This window comes from Odontesthes bonariensis, chromosome 4 (assembly GCF_027942865.1).
Source record: "Odontesthes bonariensis isolate fOdoBon6 chromosome 4, fOdoBon6.hap1, whole genome shotgun sequence".
Classification (NCBI taxonomy): Eukaryota; Metazoa; Chordata; class Actinopteri; order Atheriniformes; family Atherinopsidae; genus Odontesthes; species Odontesthes bonariensis.
The window spans coordinates 35,433,354-35,451,403 of NC_134509.1; the positions used below are offsets into that span (position 1 = coordinate 35,433,354).

The following is an 18,050-nucleotide window of genomic DNA, read 5'->3' on the forward strand; positions in this document are numbered from 1 at the left end:
CTTTATACTTGCTTCCATTAGGTTACATTATTAGACAGCATGGCATAAATTTCCATTGCTATGCTGATGATACTCAGCTGTACTTATCTATGAAACCAACAGGTTGGTCAGACAAGCATGTCTTAAAGACATAAAGACCTGGATGACTCAGAACTGTTTGCTTCTAAATTCAGAAAAAACTGAAGTTGTTATTTTTAGACCTGAGCACTTCAGGGAGAAATTGTCTTGTTATATAATTGCTCCAGATGGTATTTCCTTGGATTATAGTACAACAATGAGGAACCTCTAAGTTATTTTTGACCAGAATATATCATTTGACACACATATAAAACTGGTTTCTAGGACTGCCTTATTTCACCTTCGTAATATTGTTAAAATTAGGAACATCCTGTCTCAGAGTGATGCAGAAAAACCAGTCCATGCATTTGTTACTTCAAGATTGGACTAGTGTAATTCTTTATTATTGGGCTGTCTCACAAATTCTCTGAAGGTCACCTACATGAAAGGTGGCAATCTTACCTCTACACTATTCAGTCCCTTTTCAGTATTCAGTATATGTCCAGGGAAGCAGAAACCCTCTCTAACTTTACGATTAGGCTTAAAACTTTACTTTTTGATAAAGCTTATAGTTAGGGATCGTTCAGGTGACCCTGAAACATCCCATAGTTAAGCTGCTGTAGGCCTCGACAGCTGGGGGGTCTCTTATGTCACACCTTTCCTCACTTTGCTCATTTTTACCCCGTTTGATTTCTCATGTGACATTGTGTACATTTGGCATTATTGTTGTCATTAACTTGTGTTTCCTTGTCTCAATAGGTATCCTTTGAATAGTGTTATGGTGTTTGTTGTCCCCTCTTTTCTGTCTTGTCAAACCCCAGCTGGTCGAGGCGGATGGCCACCCATCCTGAGTCTGGTTCTGCCAGAGGTTTCTTCCTGTTAAAAGGGAGCCGTTTCTCTCCACAGTTGTCTCATGCATGCTCAGGACGGGGGATTGGACCGAAGAGAAGTTGCGGTGCAATCTGTTGGTTTCCTTTGCTAGGAAATTGTTTTTGAATTGGCTCTGTATCTACGAATTGGACTAATTTTGAATTTAATTAATTGGATTGATTGGACTGTATTATTGAACTTCCTTGAGATGACATTTGTTGTAATTTGTCACTATATAAATAAAACTGAATTGAATTGAACTATATTTCACACAAACCGTAACCCTTCATTTTTTGAAGAGTAATATCTATTACGCAACGTAATTTCACTTAAACATATAGTGCAATTTAAAGGGGAAGTTTTTTGTTGTTTTTTTTACGTACGCCTTATGCTTGTTTTTGTCAGACCCAGCACTGAACACTCATTGGCTCCCACGTCTATCAGTTCTGCGAGTGTAGACGCACCGCCCGCTGATTGATCGAGAGCTACATGACTGGGAGGCTGAGCATTTACCTATAAAGGTTCTCGGTTGGCCGAAATTGTAACAGCTTCTACACGTTGATTCGTTCAGACAAATTCCACGGCCTCTCATTGGTTAGTTTTTAGCCCGTTGTTTTTTCTGCGCAGGCAAAAATCTTTAATGGCGTCCAGTCCTGAGTAGCGTCAAGCTAAGTAATGTGATACGCAATCACGGCAGAAATGAGACCGCTTTAATTTGATCTAAACGCTTCAAACATACTATGTTCACTGGATATAACTCGAGGAGTTCTCTAAATGATCTTGAAACTATTTCTTCCTCTAAATCTACATTTGAATCATGTACTGATACGAATGACATCTTTTTATGAAGCTTTTACTTGGAAACTTTATTCCGGATGTTGTATTTTGTAAGCGGTGTGTTGGCTACGGTAGTCTAAAGGGAGACTCCTGCAGTTAGGATGAACAATTATAATGCCATATTGTATCAATAAGCCGTCTAGAACTATATTAAGAAAAAATTGCCTTAAACTAGCCTTCATTTTTGGGAGACAACATTTTTATCCCTCAGAATTCTGAAAAACATTTTTAATGGAATTACGTTTGTGCTGATTTTTTTTTTTTTTTTTTGCATTCTCATGAGCGTCTGTGACTACAGCCTGTTATGAAAAACAATTATTCGTTTCTTTTTATTCATAGTTGGAAGGGATTCAACCTAAACACATGTCGCTTTGATATACTATCTTCCTCAAACTGAAGGACAGTGCTCAGACGACACACGGACATACTGCCTGCTCTGGTAAGCAACCTGTTCATCTCCGGAGGATTAACGTTATACATAATGTTAGCTCACTAGCATCCTCGCTAGTCACCTACGGTCACAGCCCTGTTGCTCACAAGCTAACAGCTAGCTCGATGCTGAAAGACTTTACTGAGTTGTGATTTTTTTGGGGGGTCATTTGAAACGCAACTCACGACCCTAACTAGTTAATCATCATACTGTAAATTCCATTTGCATGTGTAGTTTGCCTAAAACCAACATATTGGAGATGTCACGCAAAATAAATCTGCGAGAAAGTTTCTAATGTTTTTGTCACCAAATTTAAAAGCTGTGTCATCTTGATCAATTTGAAATAATTCGGTTGGTGGGCCGCTGTGCTGAATGCAGTTCTTGTCTCTCAAAATTGTATTTTGCAGATGTAGAAACTAAATTATTTTGATCTACAACACAGGCCTAGATGACTGAGGCTGATTTATTTAATCTTTACTTCTTTGCGTGTTGCAGTGGGAAACGGTATTATTTTATTTCTGATGACTGGAAACACATTCAAGCATCAAGCTGTTTTTCAATTCTGGAAAACTGAAACAACATTGTTATGAAAAAATCTGTTGGGCTTCACCTGGAATTTAGGAGATACAAATTCTTATGGAGATCTATGAACATTCAGGCATAATAATCATCAATGTTAACAATATAAATCAACATGTATGTATTCAAGGTAGCCTTATTGCCTTCCATCCTTTACATTTATGGAAAGGTCATTAAAGAAGGTCATTGCTTTATTTCAAACACTAAAAAACTAAAAAGCTAATTGCCAGTATTACTAACCTAATAGTTTTTCTTCTCCCTTTACAGTGATGGATAATGCTCATACAAAGACAGTGGAGGAGGTTTTTGGCTTCTTCGGTGTAAATGAATCCACAGGTCTGAGTTGTGAGCAACTGAAGAAAAACAGAGATAAATGGGGACCCAATGGTACAAATCTTTGTTTTTGTTGCATGGGAATGTAAACACAACAAACTAACTTTTTTTTATTATTATTATTTTATTTACTCTTTTTTATTAACCTCTCATCACTCTAATTCAATATGTTTTACCATGGAAAAGTGTATGTGGCAGTATATGTTGCTGTAAAATTTCTGCTGTAAAAACATTTTTGCATTAATGCTGCCGTCACAGAAGTAAATGAGCTTCGCCAAGGGCACTGATACAACTCCATACCATCACAGCAGTTTGGATATTCCTTGTGGTCTTTGGTCTAAAGGACACAGCATCTATTTTTTCTTTATAGATATTGAATACTGATTGGTCTGATCACAACAGACATTTCCACCATTGTTATGGACCATTCTTTATTTAATATTGCATTTTCTAATATTATCTCAGCCTATTTTGATTTGGGGTTGTAAAATTACCACTACTGACCTAAAAAATAACCATAGTTAAATAAAAAATTACATGACAAACTACATGACAGCTTTTCCAAGTCTAAGTTATATTCACAAATACAAATAAAAATGCATATCTGTGTTCTGTGTAGGTTTTTCATTCTGAACCAAATCAATTATATATTCTGTTTTTAGCTCCGTTAGCAATGCTAATATATATATATATTTATTTGTTTTATCTATATTCCAGAATTGCCAGCAGAGGAAGGTGAGTTGTCTTTCTTTATCTTACTGGATGTGTATACACAGTCTGTGTATTTGCTTTATTATGCTGCTTAGGATCTTATTACAGCAGTTTTATCACTTTAATACTGCCTCATTTAACGCAGTCTGCCTTTGTTTGCTTGTTTCCTCTTTATTCTCCTCACTGCATACCTTGTTGTCCACTCTGCAGGGAAGTCACTTTGCGAACTGGTCCTGGAACAGTTTGAAGATCTGTTAGTTCGAATATTGCTGTTGGCTGCATGCATCTCTTTTGTAAGAGAATGCAATCGCAAACACATACAATTCCCAAACACAATGAATCATACATTTTCCTGCAATAGATATATGGATAATTTGTGTTTGTATAAATCGTACACTGTATCAGTTTATTCATTCATTATTGGTTGATGTAATGGTAACACAAAATCCCCAGTTGGATAAGAGTTTTGGTACAGCTGAAAAGACAAAAACATATTTATGAACTGTTACACCTTCAGAATACCAAAAGATGACAAATGGATGGAGTACCACAGTACACACGAGCCTCACCTTTCTCTTTGGTTCATTTCTGTCTTGTAGACCTTGGCATGGTTTGAAGAAGGGGAGGGGACCATCACAGCCTTTGTTGAACCCTTCGTCATCCTCCTCATCCTCATTGCTAACGCTATTGTGGGAGTATGGCAGGTACCTGTGTGTGGTTTATTTATGTTTAGTGGATTGTAGTTTGTTGACATTTGAAATCACCATGTTTTTTTTTTTCTTAAGCAAGCATTTGAAACAGTGCTAACAAATAAAGATGCCTGAAGTACTGAAATAACACTTAAAGGAAATAACACTTAAAGGAAACTTAGCTTTTTGCTCATGATTCTACAGAAATACCTATAGATGTAAAATTCTTTTGATGAAAAATTAAGTTCACACAATGCCCCCTCAAGCAGAGACTGCTTCTTGCAGATGTTTTGTGCAACTGTCCACCTGCTCTAAATCAGAATGCTCTGATTTTTGTACCAGTCTATTACATGTATTTCAGAAATTGCTGGGAGTATTGTAAACAAGTGTAATAGTGTGTCAACACTTCTAAATTACCCAAACCATCTCATTCTGCATTATGAATTGAAAGAAAAAGAGTAAAGCGTTTTTCATAGTACTCTGCCTATGCAGATCAAATATATGCAATCTTTTCTAACTGGAAACATGCAGTCTGACACCGGGAGCTGTGAGAGTTACCTGCAGGTCCCGTCTTGAGATTTTGTTGCTCTTGGTGTCTTAGTTATGCACCACATGGTTGTCATCTGAAATCTACACCACCTGAATACATTTAGGGACTACTTATATTTCACAAGCTGCTGATTTCAGGAGTACCGGGCTATTACACAGATGATTTTATGAGTGTGTTGTATGCTATTCACAGTAGCAAAAATGAATGTGGTCATTCTCAGGTAGATGTGTGATGATGGAAGTTAAATCTGCGGATGTTTGCAGACTCTGCTGTTAAAATACATAATGTGAACTACACTGCTAAAAAAAATAAAGGGACACCTAAACAACACAATGAAACTCCAAGTCAATCAACCTGTCCAGTTAGGAAGCAACACTTATTGTGAATCAATTTCACTTGCTGTTGTGCAAATGGAACAGACAACAGGTGGAAATAAGAGGCAAGACAACCCCTATAAAGGAGTCGTTCTGCAGGTGGTGACCACAGACCATTTCTCTGTTCTCATCCTTTCTGGCTGATTTTTTTTTTTTTTTTTTTTTTGGTCACTTTTGCATTTCGCCAGTGCTCTCAACCCTAGAGGTAGCATGAGGCAGTTTCTGTAACCCACAGAAGTTGCTCAGGTAGTGCAGCTCATCCAGGATGGCACATCAATGCGAGCTGTTGCAAGAAGGTTTGCTGCGTCTTTCAGCACAGTGTCCAGAGCATGGAAGAGATACCAGGAGACAGGCCAGTACACCAGGAGACATGTAGGGGGTCCGTAGGAGGGCAACAACCCAGCAGCAGGACCGGTACCTCCTCCTTTGTGCAATGAGGAACAGGAAGAGCACTGCCAGAAACCTGCAACATTACCAGCAGGCCACTGATATGCATGTTTCTGCTCAAACTGTCAGAAACAGAGAAAACTCCATGAGGGGTGATATGAGGGTCAGACGTCCACAAGTGGGGCTTGTGCTTACAGCCCAACATCGTGCAGGGGTGCACCGTGCAAATTAGATTGGCCTTTGACAGAGAACACCAAGATTGGCAGATTTGCCATTGGCTCTTCACGGATGAGAGCAGGTTCACACTGAGTACATGTAACAGAGTCTGGAGACGCTGTGGAGAACGTTCTGCTGCCTGCAACATCCTCCAGCATGACCGGTTTGGCGGTGGGTCAGTAATGGTGTAGGGAGGCATTTTTTTGGAGGCCCGCACTAGCCAGAGGTACACTGACTGCCATTAGGTACCGGGATGAGATCCTCAGACCCATTGTGAGACCATATGCCGGTGCAGTGGGCACTGGGTTCCTTCTGATGGATGACAATGCTAGACCTCATGTGGCTGAAGTGTGTCAGCCACATAAAGATAAAGATGTTGTACTCTACCAGTGGAGATCAGTTAATACCATGAAAAACTTTTAATACATTAAAGGGATAGTTTGCCTCTTTTGACATGAAGCTGTATGACATCCTATACTAGCAATATCGTGCATGAACATTGACTTACCCCCTACTGCGTCCTGTGAGGCGAGTTCCGGCCTCGTTTTGGTGTTGACGAAGGTAGTCCGGCTAGGACCACAAAAATGAAGCGTTTTGCTTCTCAAAACAATATGCGGTCAAAAGAGTAATACATTTGCATCACAAAATCGTTGTTCAGGAAAAAGTCAGACCTCACAATCGCTTGGCACTATTTTCTCTCCCTTCGTATCACTGTGCGCTGCCGCGCCTGTTTCATGGTGTAGACCGTGCAGACCGAAGTGCAGACCGAGCAGTAAACACCGTGAAACAGGCGCGGCTGTCGTCAGACGGCAGTGCGCAGTGATATGGACCCATCCCACCCATGTGTCAACAGTCGAGGCTGCTGGTGATGGGGTAATGATGTGAGGAATGTTTGTTTTTTGCTCCTTAATACCAATCAATCATGTACTGAATACGACATATTTCAGTACTGTACATTCCTACAGCTTACCATCCACTAATGGCTGATTATTGGATGTTGGTACACCCTAAAACAAAATTAAACAAAAAGTCTTTTAGAAATGGTTTTGTGTACATGATGGTTTGCTCAGTAGCTTTAAGAGGCCTCCCCAAACAGCAGATCAGAATCAATAACAATATCTTTAGAATGTAGTTAAACAGGAGATTGCAGCACAAGCAAACAGCTGACAAATCAGCAAAAGTATTTTGATATAATTATGTCATCACAAGCAGTGTGCTAAAGAAATGTTTCTAACGTATTGTAGAGCCTGTGACATGGATCATGCAGAATCTTTGCTCAGTGTCTGTATGGTGATGCTAAGAAAAGGGTCAGGGAGAGTTGATTAAGCATTTTACAAAAGTTAGCTCACATGTTCCTAATCAGGTTCAGTGTTTCATACTGGCCTGGATCTGGCATTTTAGCATTAACTGATTTTGAGACAATATTTCAATGACGGGATTCATGTGCCATGAAATTATTAACTTAACATTTTGGTAGAATGCTTTTGTGAAGTTTAGCTGAACTTAAAGAATTATTGGAATCTTCAAGCCTCATGAAATATGCTTTTGATTATTTGTAGTATTTTATATAAAGAAAATGTTATGGATTTCCCTGATGTATTTAAATTATAGTGATAACATAGTCCTCAGAGCCTTTAAGGGAAACTGGCTACATGTGGGACACGATGCAAAATGTGGTTTATTTTGTGTTTATTTATGTTTTAGTCTGGTGCTTCCTGTTGACCCAGTTTTGAATTTAACTAAGGCCAAATGAGGCCAACCACATGTTTTTAAAGTCTGTTCCCTTCATTCATTTGCCATTGTAAATTATGCGACAGAATTTTCAAAACTAGCCACTGAAGTTTTTTCTTAGAAAGAATGAAGAAAATCCCTTCAGATCTGTGCATAAATTGTTTTTGTTTAATCCTGAGTCTATTAGCACCTATGGCTTTCTTTCATGGAGAAGTTATGAAACAACATGTACCTGTGAGATGCTGACAGGATACTGTGTCCCTCAGGAGCGAAATGCAGAGAATGCCATCGAGGCTCTAAAGGAATATGAGCCTGAAATGGGCAAGGTGTATCGACAGGACAAGAAGAGCGTGCAGAGAGTCAGAGCTCGAGACATTGTTCCTGGAGATATTGTTGAAGTTGCCGGTAAGTCATACTCATCATATTTGTTCACAATGAAGTTAATAAATATTTGACAAAACTGTATTTTAATTTTGAGGAATTCTACACAGAAATATCATAGGAAAAGTAAATGCCTCTAACCCAGACAAGCATTGTAGATATTTTTAAGCCACTTCTCTTGCCTTAAAGATACATCAAAATTTGTTTTTGTAATATTTATGACATGGTGAATAACAGTTCAACACATTTCATCATAATGCAAAGCAGCATGAAATAAATAGTCATTACTACCCTGTCTATAAATGTCTATAAAAGTTCAGGTGCTGTGTAATGTGAGAATAAAAACAGAATGCAAAGATTTGCTTATGAACCCTGTATTTTATTGAATAAAATACAAAGACAACCCACATTGATCAAGCATAACATTATGAACATTGACAGATGAAATGAAAAACACTGTTTATGTTATTATAGTGACACCTGACAGTGGGTTGGTCATATTAGGCAGCACGTGAACATTCTGTCCTTGAAGTTGTAGTGAAAGCAGAAATGTTGAAGCATGCATAAGGATTTAAGCCAAAGGGCCAAATTGTGACGGCTAGACAGCTAAGTGGGTTGTAGCATCTCCACAGCTGCAGTGTGAGCACACTTGCAGGGGTGGGAGAGACTCAGTCCAGCAGTCACAGTGGTGTGTATTGATCCTCAACTCTCTATCACCGCAGCTCTCACTAAATCTACCCACAGAGCATCCACTGTTACTGCATTTTACAGAACAAGATTGTTAGTTTGGCCCTTCAGTTCACCTGAGCTGATGGGTTGCCAGGTTGGCGGTGGTGTCGCTTTTTTAGCTTCCCTCTTTCCCTCTATGTTTGCCTTTTACACTCAATCCCAGAGCATCATGGAAATGTGAATTCAGATCTGTCCTTAAAAATCCTCAATAGAAAATTAATGAAAAACAGTCCAATTCAGTAAAACACAGTTCTCTCCCTGTTAACAGGTTCATTTGGTTTACTCAGACTTAGATATGCTACTAACAGCTTTGTAACAGAATCCTCAGCATACCTTCAGAGTCCTAGTGGAGTCCATACCTTTCCAAGTAGCTTAGTCAATAAAGGGGACCTACATAAGACAGTATTAGGCCATTGATCATATAATTTTTTTGCTGATTGGAGTACCAGCTCTTATAGCCTCGTCATATTATTGTCTTTGTTTTCTTTTGTTTGTTTGTTTTTTATATAAAGCTCATTTTGATTACTGTTGAAAAGATCTAGATTAAAAAATAAAAAAAACTCCCTGTCGGAGCCATGAATGAATTAGTAGGTGTTTTTCTATTATTGAGGTGAATGGATATCGCCATTCTTTTTGTGGTGTTTGTTTTGGTTTTAGTATCATTTATTATGTGGTCATATTGATTAGGGTATCAATATGTAAATGGGTCACATGCTTATGGGCGGGGATTTTAGTTAATTTAGTTACCTGTTCATTTCTCATTGGGAGGCATAGAGAGAGGGGGTGAGCTGGGTCGCCGTATTTTTTGTTGACAGCTATTTTTTTTAATCACTGTGATTACTTGGAGTTTGTGCACTTTATCATGAGTTGATCATCTTTCTTTTCGATACTGTGGTTCACAGTATCCTTCTGACCCGCCTGGAGACACTTGTTGGCATTAAAGGTTTCGGTCCTATCTCTCTAATAGGAGTTTTTCTGTAAATCTTTAACATGCTCCCCCTGGGTTCCATTTTTAAAAAGCACAAAGTCCTTTTTCACTGCTTTGCAGACGATGTTCAAATTTACCTGCCTGTAACCACCAATGACAGCCAGTCCGCAGTAAAAATGCTGCAGGATTGTCTTGGGGAGGTACAGGCATGGTTGAAATTTAACTTTCTGAACCTAAATAAAGATAAAACTGAGATTCTGGTGTTCGGAAAAAGTAATCCCCTGCATGGACATGACAGTGCGATTGGTCCTCTGTCCTCCTACTGCCGTACTTTTGTTAGGAATCTGGGTGTGGTGGTTGACCCTCTGTTTAAATTTGATAAACACATCAGCGCTGTCATCAAGGCCAGCTTTTTCCAGCTGAGGACTCTTGCAAAGATTCAATCTTATCTTCCTCAGGCTGACTTTGAAAGAGCAATCCACGCATTTATAACATCGCGTTTGGATTACTGTAGTTCAGGGTTCTCTGCAGTGTCTACAGAGCGTCCAAAATGCTGCAGCCCGCCTGTTGACCAGAACAAAGAGGCACAAATCCATCACCCCAGTCTTGTACACCCTTCACTGGCTCCCTGTCGGCTTTCGGGTGAAATTTAAGGTTTTATTGATTGTTTTTTAAGTGTTTAAACTCTATGGGCCCGTCTTACTGAAGTGAGGTGTTACAGCCCTACACTCCACCCAGAGCACTGAGGTCAGCCGACCAGCTCCTGTTGGCTGTTCCCAAAGCCAGGATAAAGACCAGAGGTGATAGAGCCTACTCTGCGGCAGCACCCAGACTGTGGAACAGCCTCCCTTTGTCTGTCAGCTCCTCTCCGTCTTTAGGCCAGTTCAAATCCAGACTGAAAACATATCTCTTTTCCCTGGCCTTCCACTAGCTGAAATGGAGTTTACCTTGGCTTGCTACTTTTATTGTAACTTTTATTGCTATTTTATTGCTAATTTTATTACAAATTTTATTTTATCTGTGACTCAGTTATTCCTATTGCTATTTTATTTATGACTTTCTTAATATGTGATGCAGTTGCTATTGTGAAGCACTTTGGTCAGCTGGGGTTGTTTTAATGTACTATATAAATACATTTTGAATTAAATTAAATTGAATTTCTTTTGATAATAAAAGGTTAAACTTATTAAATCTCACTGAAGTCTTGTGTTAAGCACGTCAGAGAATCAGGCCTAACCTCTCTCAGCAACTGATTTGTTACGTTGAAGGCGCTACATTTTGTCAACAAAAAAAAAATGAATTACAAATATCATCAGACTGAGCAACGGAGCTGAGATTAGGAGTACGAAAAGAGGAAGAGGATGAAATTAAACAGATATTGGAGATAAAGCACAGAGCTAGGCGCTGGCTGTTAAACCTTTAAAGGAGCTGCTGTCAAAGCGAACTACGGCCAGGTAAGCCCACCTGTGGACGTGCACTTTGAAGCTGAATATCAATGGAAAGATTGCGGTGTACATTGACTGCTGTTTGTTCATTGGGAACAATTGCCTGGTTGATGGAGCCTGTGAAACATGAATCTGCGCTCTGTCTGTGAAGTTGCTGCTGCTCCGCTGCTGTGTGTGTAATGTGGATGATATTTGTTTGATGAATTTTGTTTCCGTGTGGAAAAGATTTTAAGAAAATTAAAGGAGGAAATGTGTCAAACACATGCTGGTGTTGCAAATTTTGGAATGCACAAACTGAAAAGAAAAAGAATAAAACCTAAACAAGGGAAAATGAGTGAAATAAACGCTGACGTTGAATAGAGCTGGGTGATAAAACGATAACGATAGCTATCAAAATATAACTTTTCCTTGATAGCGATATCAAACATGGTGGACATACTTTTCGATAGATTACATTTGTCCATCTTTTGACAGACAATACGAATAGCCAATGACAACGTGAGTTGCGCCGCACTGAACCAATTACGTGGCTGGAATAGAGCCATGCCAGCAGCTTGTCCTGGCGTGTTTGTTTGTGCTTGCTGCAGCCATATAAAAAAGGAAAACCAGTGCTCCCTCGGAAGAAAGGACGGAACACACAGCCTAAGGCGTAAGGGATGACATTGTTCATGACATTGTTGATAAGAAGGGCCCTAAAACTTTGGTGGTGTGGAGGTATTTTGGTTTTTTGAAGTCCGACGTGTTATGTCAAGCGCAAATTATGTCGAGCACATGTTCCGACAAAGAGAGGGAATACCACTAATCTTTTTCATCACCTGAAGCAGCGCCACCCGTTTGAGCACGGAGAATGCAAACTTTTTTTGATTAATTGATGTTAGAGTGTGATGTCTGTCACTATAGACGATCTTTACACGCACATGCATCGTAGTTGTGTTCCCGGTCAATGTTTAATAAAGGCGGAGGAGGAGGATTGGCGATGCGGGTTGCCATTGAGGTGGAAGTACAGCTGGACAGAAGAAGCTTGTTGGTGACAGCAGAGGTAGAGGTGCAGTCAGGCGGAGGAGGAGGCTTGGCGATGCGGGTTGCCATTGAGGTGGAAGTACAGCTGGGCAGTGGAAGCAGTATAGAGGAAGCAGCTGTAATGGTGGGGGTGGAGGGAGCAGCAGCAGAGGTGGGAAAAGCCACACTGTTGTAATATTGGTTGAAAGTATTTACCCTGTCCACATCAACTTCCACAGACAGAGTTCTTCAGTCTGTATCCAGTGATGGTCCTCATGCCCCTCCACACCTCTTTGGTGTTATTGTTCTCCAGCTGTCTCTCTACCTTTTTCTTGTACTCCTTAGCTCAACGTAGTGTCTTTTTAAGCTCCTGTTATACACTCCTACGCCTTTCTGAAAAGGCGCCATGGATAACGTCACACGCCGTTGTAGGTGCCGCCCTCGGTGGAATGTAAACAAGAATGACGACTGTATATGGGAACTCTCTGGGCGCATAGAACACACGGAAACCAACTGACAGCAGTTCAATCTCCTTAACAGCCACATTGCGGGGGTTAACCCATCTCTGATTAAAAAACAGGATAATACCCATGCCTTTCCGCTGACCGCTCGTACTCAGGTCTCGATCCGCTCATATGGCTGTGAAGCCAGGTATGTTCACACATGAGTCTGGTGTGTTTTGGTTCAGCCAGGACTCAGAAAGACAGATAAAACTTCTGTCCTTTGGCTGGAACTCGGCTCACAGGACGCAGCGGGGGGTAGGTCAATGTTCAGAAATGATATTGCTAAAATGGGATGAGCTCCAATACAAGTCCACGGAATTGAAAACGTCCTCTGCTTTGGTATTGGTAGGGAGTTCTCTGCTGCAGTGAAATTGTTCCTGCAAGTCACCGTCCCACACATGTCTCACATAAACCAGTAAAATGGCATGGTGAGTTATATCCGTGGATTCATCCATCTGTAATGCGTAGTAAGGGCTTGCCTGGATGCGAGCTGTGGTCTGTTGTTTTATGTTACCAGAAATGTCTTCAATACGCCAAGCTATAGTATCATTGGACAGGGGTGTAGTTTTAAGCTTGTCTGCCGCTGATTGATCCAGGACCTCTCTTACCATGTCCATGGCAGCGGGTAAAATAAGCTCCTCACACAATAGTGTGTTATTCAAAGTATTTTTACATGCATACATGTCTTTATTTGCTGTCTCATTAAGTGTTTGTTGTGCTTCAGTGGAAAAATCAGCACAATGAAGCACACTTTTCCATTACATGGTTGTTTAAACGTTGTAGGATCTCTGTTTAGCCATTCCTGGGAAACATTGCATTCTGCATGCCTGCTGATGTCGTCATGGAAACCTGGCAAGAAGAACAAGTAGCCTTCATGGAAAATATTTGATTGAGGTGCGTCTTAAAGCAAAGAACTTTGGATGTTATGCTGTAGATATTACTACAGAATACAGGACATATAGGTGACTGTAGTTGATGGCCTTTTGCACAAATCTTTTTTCAAGTGTTTTTATGCACCACTGTCTTTGGATTAGTGTACTAGAGTGTTTGAGAGCATTTGGAGTTGATAGGTGACTTCCAGCATTTGGCAACATTTGTTTTCAGTGATCTGGCTCTTTGAGAGAGCACTTGGAGTTTAGGGTTGTATGATTTCTGACGTGCTTCTCAGCATGTTTTTAGCCATTTTTCCATAGTTTGCCTGAGTTTCTCTATTGTAAAACTAGAGAGATATGAAATCAGTTCCCCATCCTACTGGCATGCTGTCTTCAGGTCAGGTGAAAAATAGGTTCTATTTAAGAAAACATATTCTGGTCAGTTGCATCCATATATAAACTCAACCCAGCTAAAAACACTGTCAGTTTTACTGGTCTGTACACAGACATGAAATTGTCTTGACCCAGCAAGGAAACTGTTGAATTCTCCTGATACCCATGGATATTTCAGGCCACTCAGAGAGAGGAAATAGGGTTATTACTGTGTGTGTACATGTGTTTTTGTGTTAGTGCCTTCTGTCTATACTAGAATTATTTGTTTTTAAGAGCATGGGAACTCAGTGACACTTATCTACTGGATGTGTTTTATCTGACTCATTGTTTAGTTATGCATGTGCATTGTTGATTTGGTAACTTGTGTAGTTAGGGCTTGTATTAATTCAAGTCATGTAAAGAGGAAAGAATACTCTCTTTCATTTTTTAAGTTTTATGTATTGGGATGTATTAGACCATGTATTATTCTAAACAATTTGGAGCCCATCATTCAACAGTGAGAAAGATTATTTGCAAGTGGAAAACATTCAAGACAACTGTTTGTTCCAGCAGTCTTTCCATTATGAAAGGACTCAATACATATTTAGATACATGGGGCAAGATGTGATTAAAATATTATGCCTTTTTATGAAAAACAATTCAGTTTAATTTTATGCGATTTGATTCATTCCAATACAGTTATACAGATATTAACACTTCTTTAACATAGATTTCTTTCATAATTGTAAATATAAACAAGGTAAGGTAACAAGGTAATTGTAGCTCCCAGTCGAACAAAGATGAGCCTTACTGATGGTTATGTTCTTTATTGATTAATTTGCCACTCTTCAACCAACGTAAGAGCTAGTGACAAACATAAATAAAAAATGACATCAATTAGCATGTGCTATACTAATTTCATGCAAAACATTCCTTAGGTAAACGTAAATATACCTTGTTCCTCCTTTTTGACTGGTGCTAAACCTTTAGCCTTTTTATTTGTCCTTATTTTAACTATGAGGCAAACTTCATCCTTTCCTTTAGTCGTTGTCCAATGTTCCATTAAACTACAATTACATAGTTTCATGTCCTTCAAAATAGAGTACTTCCGGTTTTACAGGAATGTATAAAATAAAAGCGCCAAAAAATGCAAACAACCTCTTAATGTAAAATTCCCTTAATTAATGGCCTTTACAGCAATTATATTAATGTGGCTTAAGTCATCAAACTTCAAACAGACATATTTTCTAAAAAGACCAGGGATAAGGATATAATGTACTTTAAAGCACAAGAAAAAATGCTTTTTATAGTTCTTGTTTGACTACATTCCTTACTTTGATATACAACACTGGTACACATTTGATGGTGAAAGACAATATAGTTGGTATGCTGTAGTAGGTATAGTATCATAATTGTCATGATCCGTGTTCTCCCCACAGTATTTAGTCTCCCTGTTTTGTCACCCCATTTGCCAGGTCCTCACACTCTCCCTCGTGCTACCCCCAGTTCCATTTCTCTGTTTTGGTCAGTCTGTTAGTTCCAGTAATTCAGCGTTTTAATTTTGTTTTTCCATGTTTTAGTTTTTGTGCTTTCTTTTAAAATAAATAGGTTCCATTAATTTTTGCCTCCTGGTTCTCGCCAAATGTCTGCACCTGGGTTTCCTCGCTTCCACCATCGAACCGTGACAGCAGGGCAAGATTGTCTGCTGGTTTGGTTGAAAAAAAACAAAAAAACTTTTAGTAACCCTCTGCTAACACCAAGTTACCATGATGCAAATTCAGCAAACATCATTGAATGAAATTCTGTAACCAAATTATTTTTGGGCTTAAAAGTTGAATGATGTACATGTACATACAGTGACATGTACGACATGTGTTTAGCTCACTAGATTGAGCGGCCGGTCCATGTACGGAGGCTCTTTGCTCCGTCGCAGCCGCCCCGGGTTTGATTCTGGCCTGTGGCCCTTTGCTGCATGTCACACACCACCATTTGTTTTTTCCTCAATGGAGTCACTTTCTCAATATTCCATTGCACTGTTCACATAACTGACATGTTATGAGAACAGATTTTTTTCCACATTTTCCACTGAGCCCGCTAGTAAAAACAGAGACTGAGACAATGTACGAACATGTCAGCAAAGATTTTGAGGCATTTGCGGCCATTGTGTGAGTGTGCTGGTGAGAGCTTTTCCTTTCTGCTGACCTGTATAATTTCTTCCTCATATCAACACTAATTATGCCACAACATATCATCTCTACATCATGTTCTGCTTCCCACAGGCCCCTCTTTGCTTTTCTAGCTGGGAGAGTCCATCTCCAGCAAAAAAAAAAAGTTTTTACTAGCTTAACTACACTTTGTTCTAACAATCTCTGCTGTTCTTGTGTCAAAATGGCAAATAGACTGGTAGACAGACAGTTCATTTTACACACACACTGGACCCTTGAAATCTTCTGGGCATGATCTGCAGAGATTGCAGAGATTTTCTTCCCAGCCCCCAAGCCATTTTCACACATCAACACAAGAGATTCATATTCACATTTTTTTACTTACCCGATCGGACATCCGTATTGGACTTTTCATTTGCCCAAACACAGAGTTTATTTGGAGCAAGCATCATTCTTGAGCCTTATAATCAATAAAATAATTTATTTGTTTAGTGTTTGCACATGGCAATTACTTTATCTTCCACCTGATTAACTGTCTAAGCTTGCTTGTCATGCTTTATGAATATTTTTTGTTTTTCTGAGGAAATAATACTGTTATCTAAAGTGGAATACGAAGTCATTTCGTCCCTAAGATTATGATGCATCATTACTCTTTGAACCACTGTCAGTTTCTATATTTGTTGTATTTTAATTGATCTAATGAATATATTTATAGCAAATAGCCTTTATGCACCAAGTCATTGTACTGATGAAAAGATCCAGAAGTCTAATTTGTCTATGCAATTTTTCCATTATTCTCTCTGCATGTTCACTCTTATATATAAACACTTACAAACAGCTGTGCTCTTCTGAAAGACAGAATGCTAACCATTCATCTGTAGCAGTTGATTCTTATTTGCATGAAGCAGTTTTTGTTATAGCATGGCTTATCATTGTCTCAGATATTTTACATCCCCTCTGTTACCTATGAGCTTAGTTTTGGCTTGTATTATGGCTACATTTTTATTGAGGACAGGCAGTTTACAAACCCTATTTCCTGGAAATATGAGTTTTCTAAAATGCCACAAATCTGAAATTGTTTTAGAAGTTAAATATTTATGTAACAAACAAAAGTACAGAGGAAATTATTTTCAGGATCCGTACTGACCGACCAACTTTTGTATTTAAAATATATAAACTCATATTTTGTCATTCTTTTGAATAATCTCCAAACTGAGGATACAAATAACAAATTTAGAAAACAAAACATTTTCAATAGGAGATACATCTGGACTGCAGGCACGCCAGTCACACGTTACAAAGCTATGCTCTTAAGGCAAATTTAGATCTGTTATTGTTCTCAAGAAAAGACATCACCTTGCATTTTGTTCAAAGTGTTGAGACCAAAAAAAGACTATATCTCTGATGGATGCTCCGCTCCCTTACCCAATCTTGTGTTTGTCTTTTTTTATGTCAACTTATATATGTTATCACAATACTGGCGTTGAATAAGAAACGGAAATCTAGGTATTTTTGGAATGTAATTATATAATTATATTATCTAATGGACTATAATCCTCAGTATGTTTAAGTTGAAAAGTATACTGATCACTAACATGATGAGTATACACATGATAGTGAGCATGTCCTCCGCATGTTGCCGAAAGAGCTTTTACCAGTTAGGGCATGGGCTAAGAACATCTGTGGGTGTCCTGGAGTGGCTGGTACCAGGATGTGGGGTGAGGTTTGTGTGGACTCAGCTTTCACCCCACAGAGGCTATCAGACTGATGTCTGGGAAGTTCTTTAGACCGTTCCTGCCACTGATCTGCAAAATTGTTTAGATAAAAGGCAAGTGTAACAGTGATCTCCATGTAAAACATTGTTACAATATGAGCAGTGTGACACACTTTAC

The 18,050-nt window shown here is 39.1% G+C and overlaps 1 protein-coding gene across 1 annotated transcript in view; it reads left to right on the top strand.

Moving 5' to 3' along the window:
* Positions 1 to 1,634: 1,634 nt before the first annotated feature.
* Positions 1,635 to 18,050, top strand: part of LOC142379034 (sarcoplasmic/endoplasmic reticulum calcium ATPase 2) — a 39,134-nt gene continuing 22,718 nt past the window's right edge. The window contains exons 1-6 of the mRNA XM_075464104.1: positions 1,635 to 2,203; positions 3,041 to 3,160; positions 3,824 to 3,841; positions 4,028 to 4,110; positions 4,417 to 4,521; positions 8,031 to 8,169. Of these exons, the coding sequence (XP_075320219.1) occupies positions 3,043 to 3,160; positions 3,824 to 3,841; positions 4,028 to 4,110; positions 4,417 to 4,521; positions 8,031 to 8,169 (463 nt within the window). The 5' untranslated portion in view covers positions 1,635 to 2,203; positions 3,041 to 3,042. The remainder of the gene's footprint in view (positions 2,204 to 3,040; positions 3,161 to 3,823; positions 3,842 to 4,027; positions 4,111 to 4,416; positions 4,522 to 8,030; positions 8,170 to 18,050) is intronic.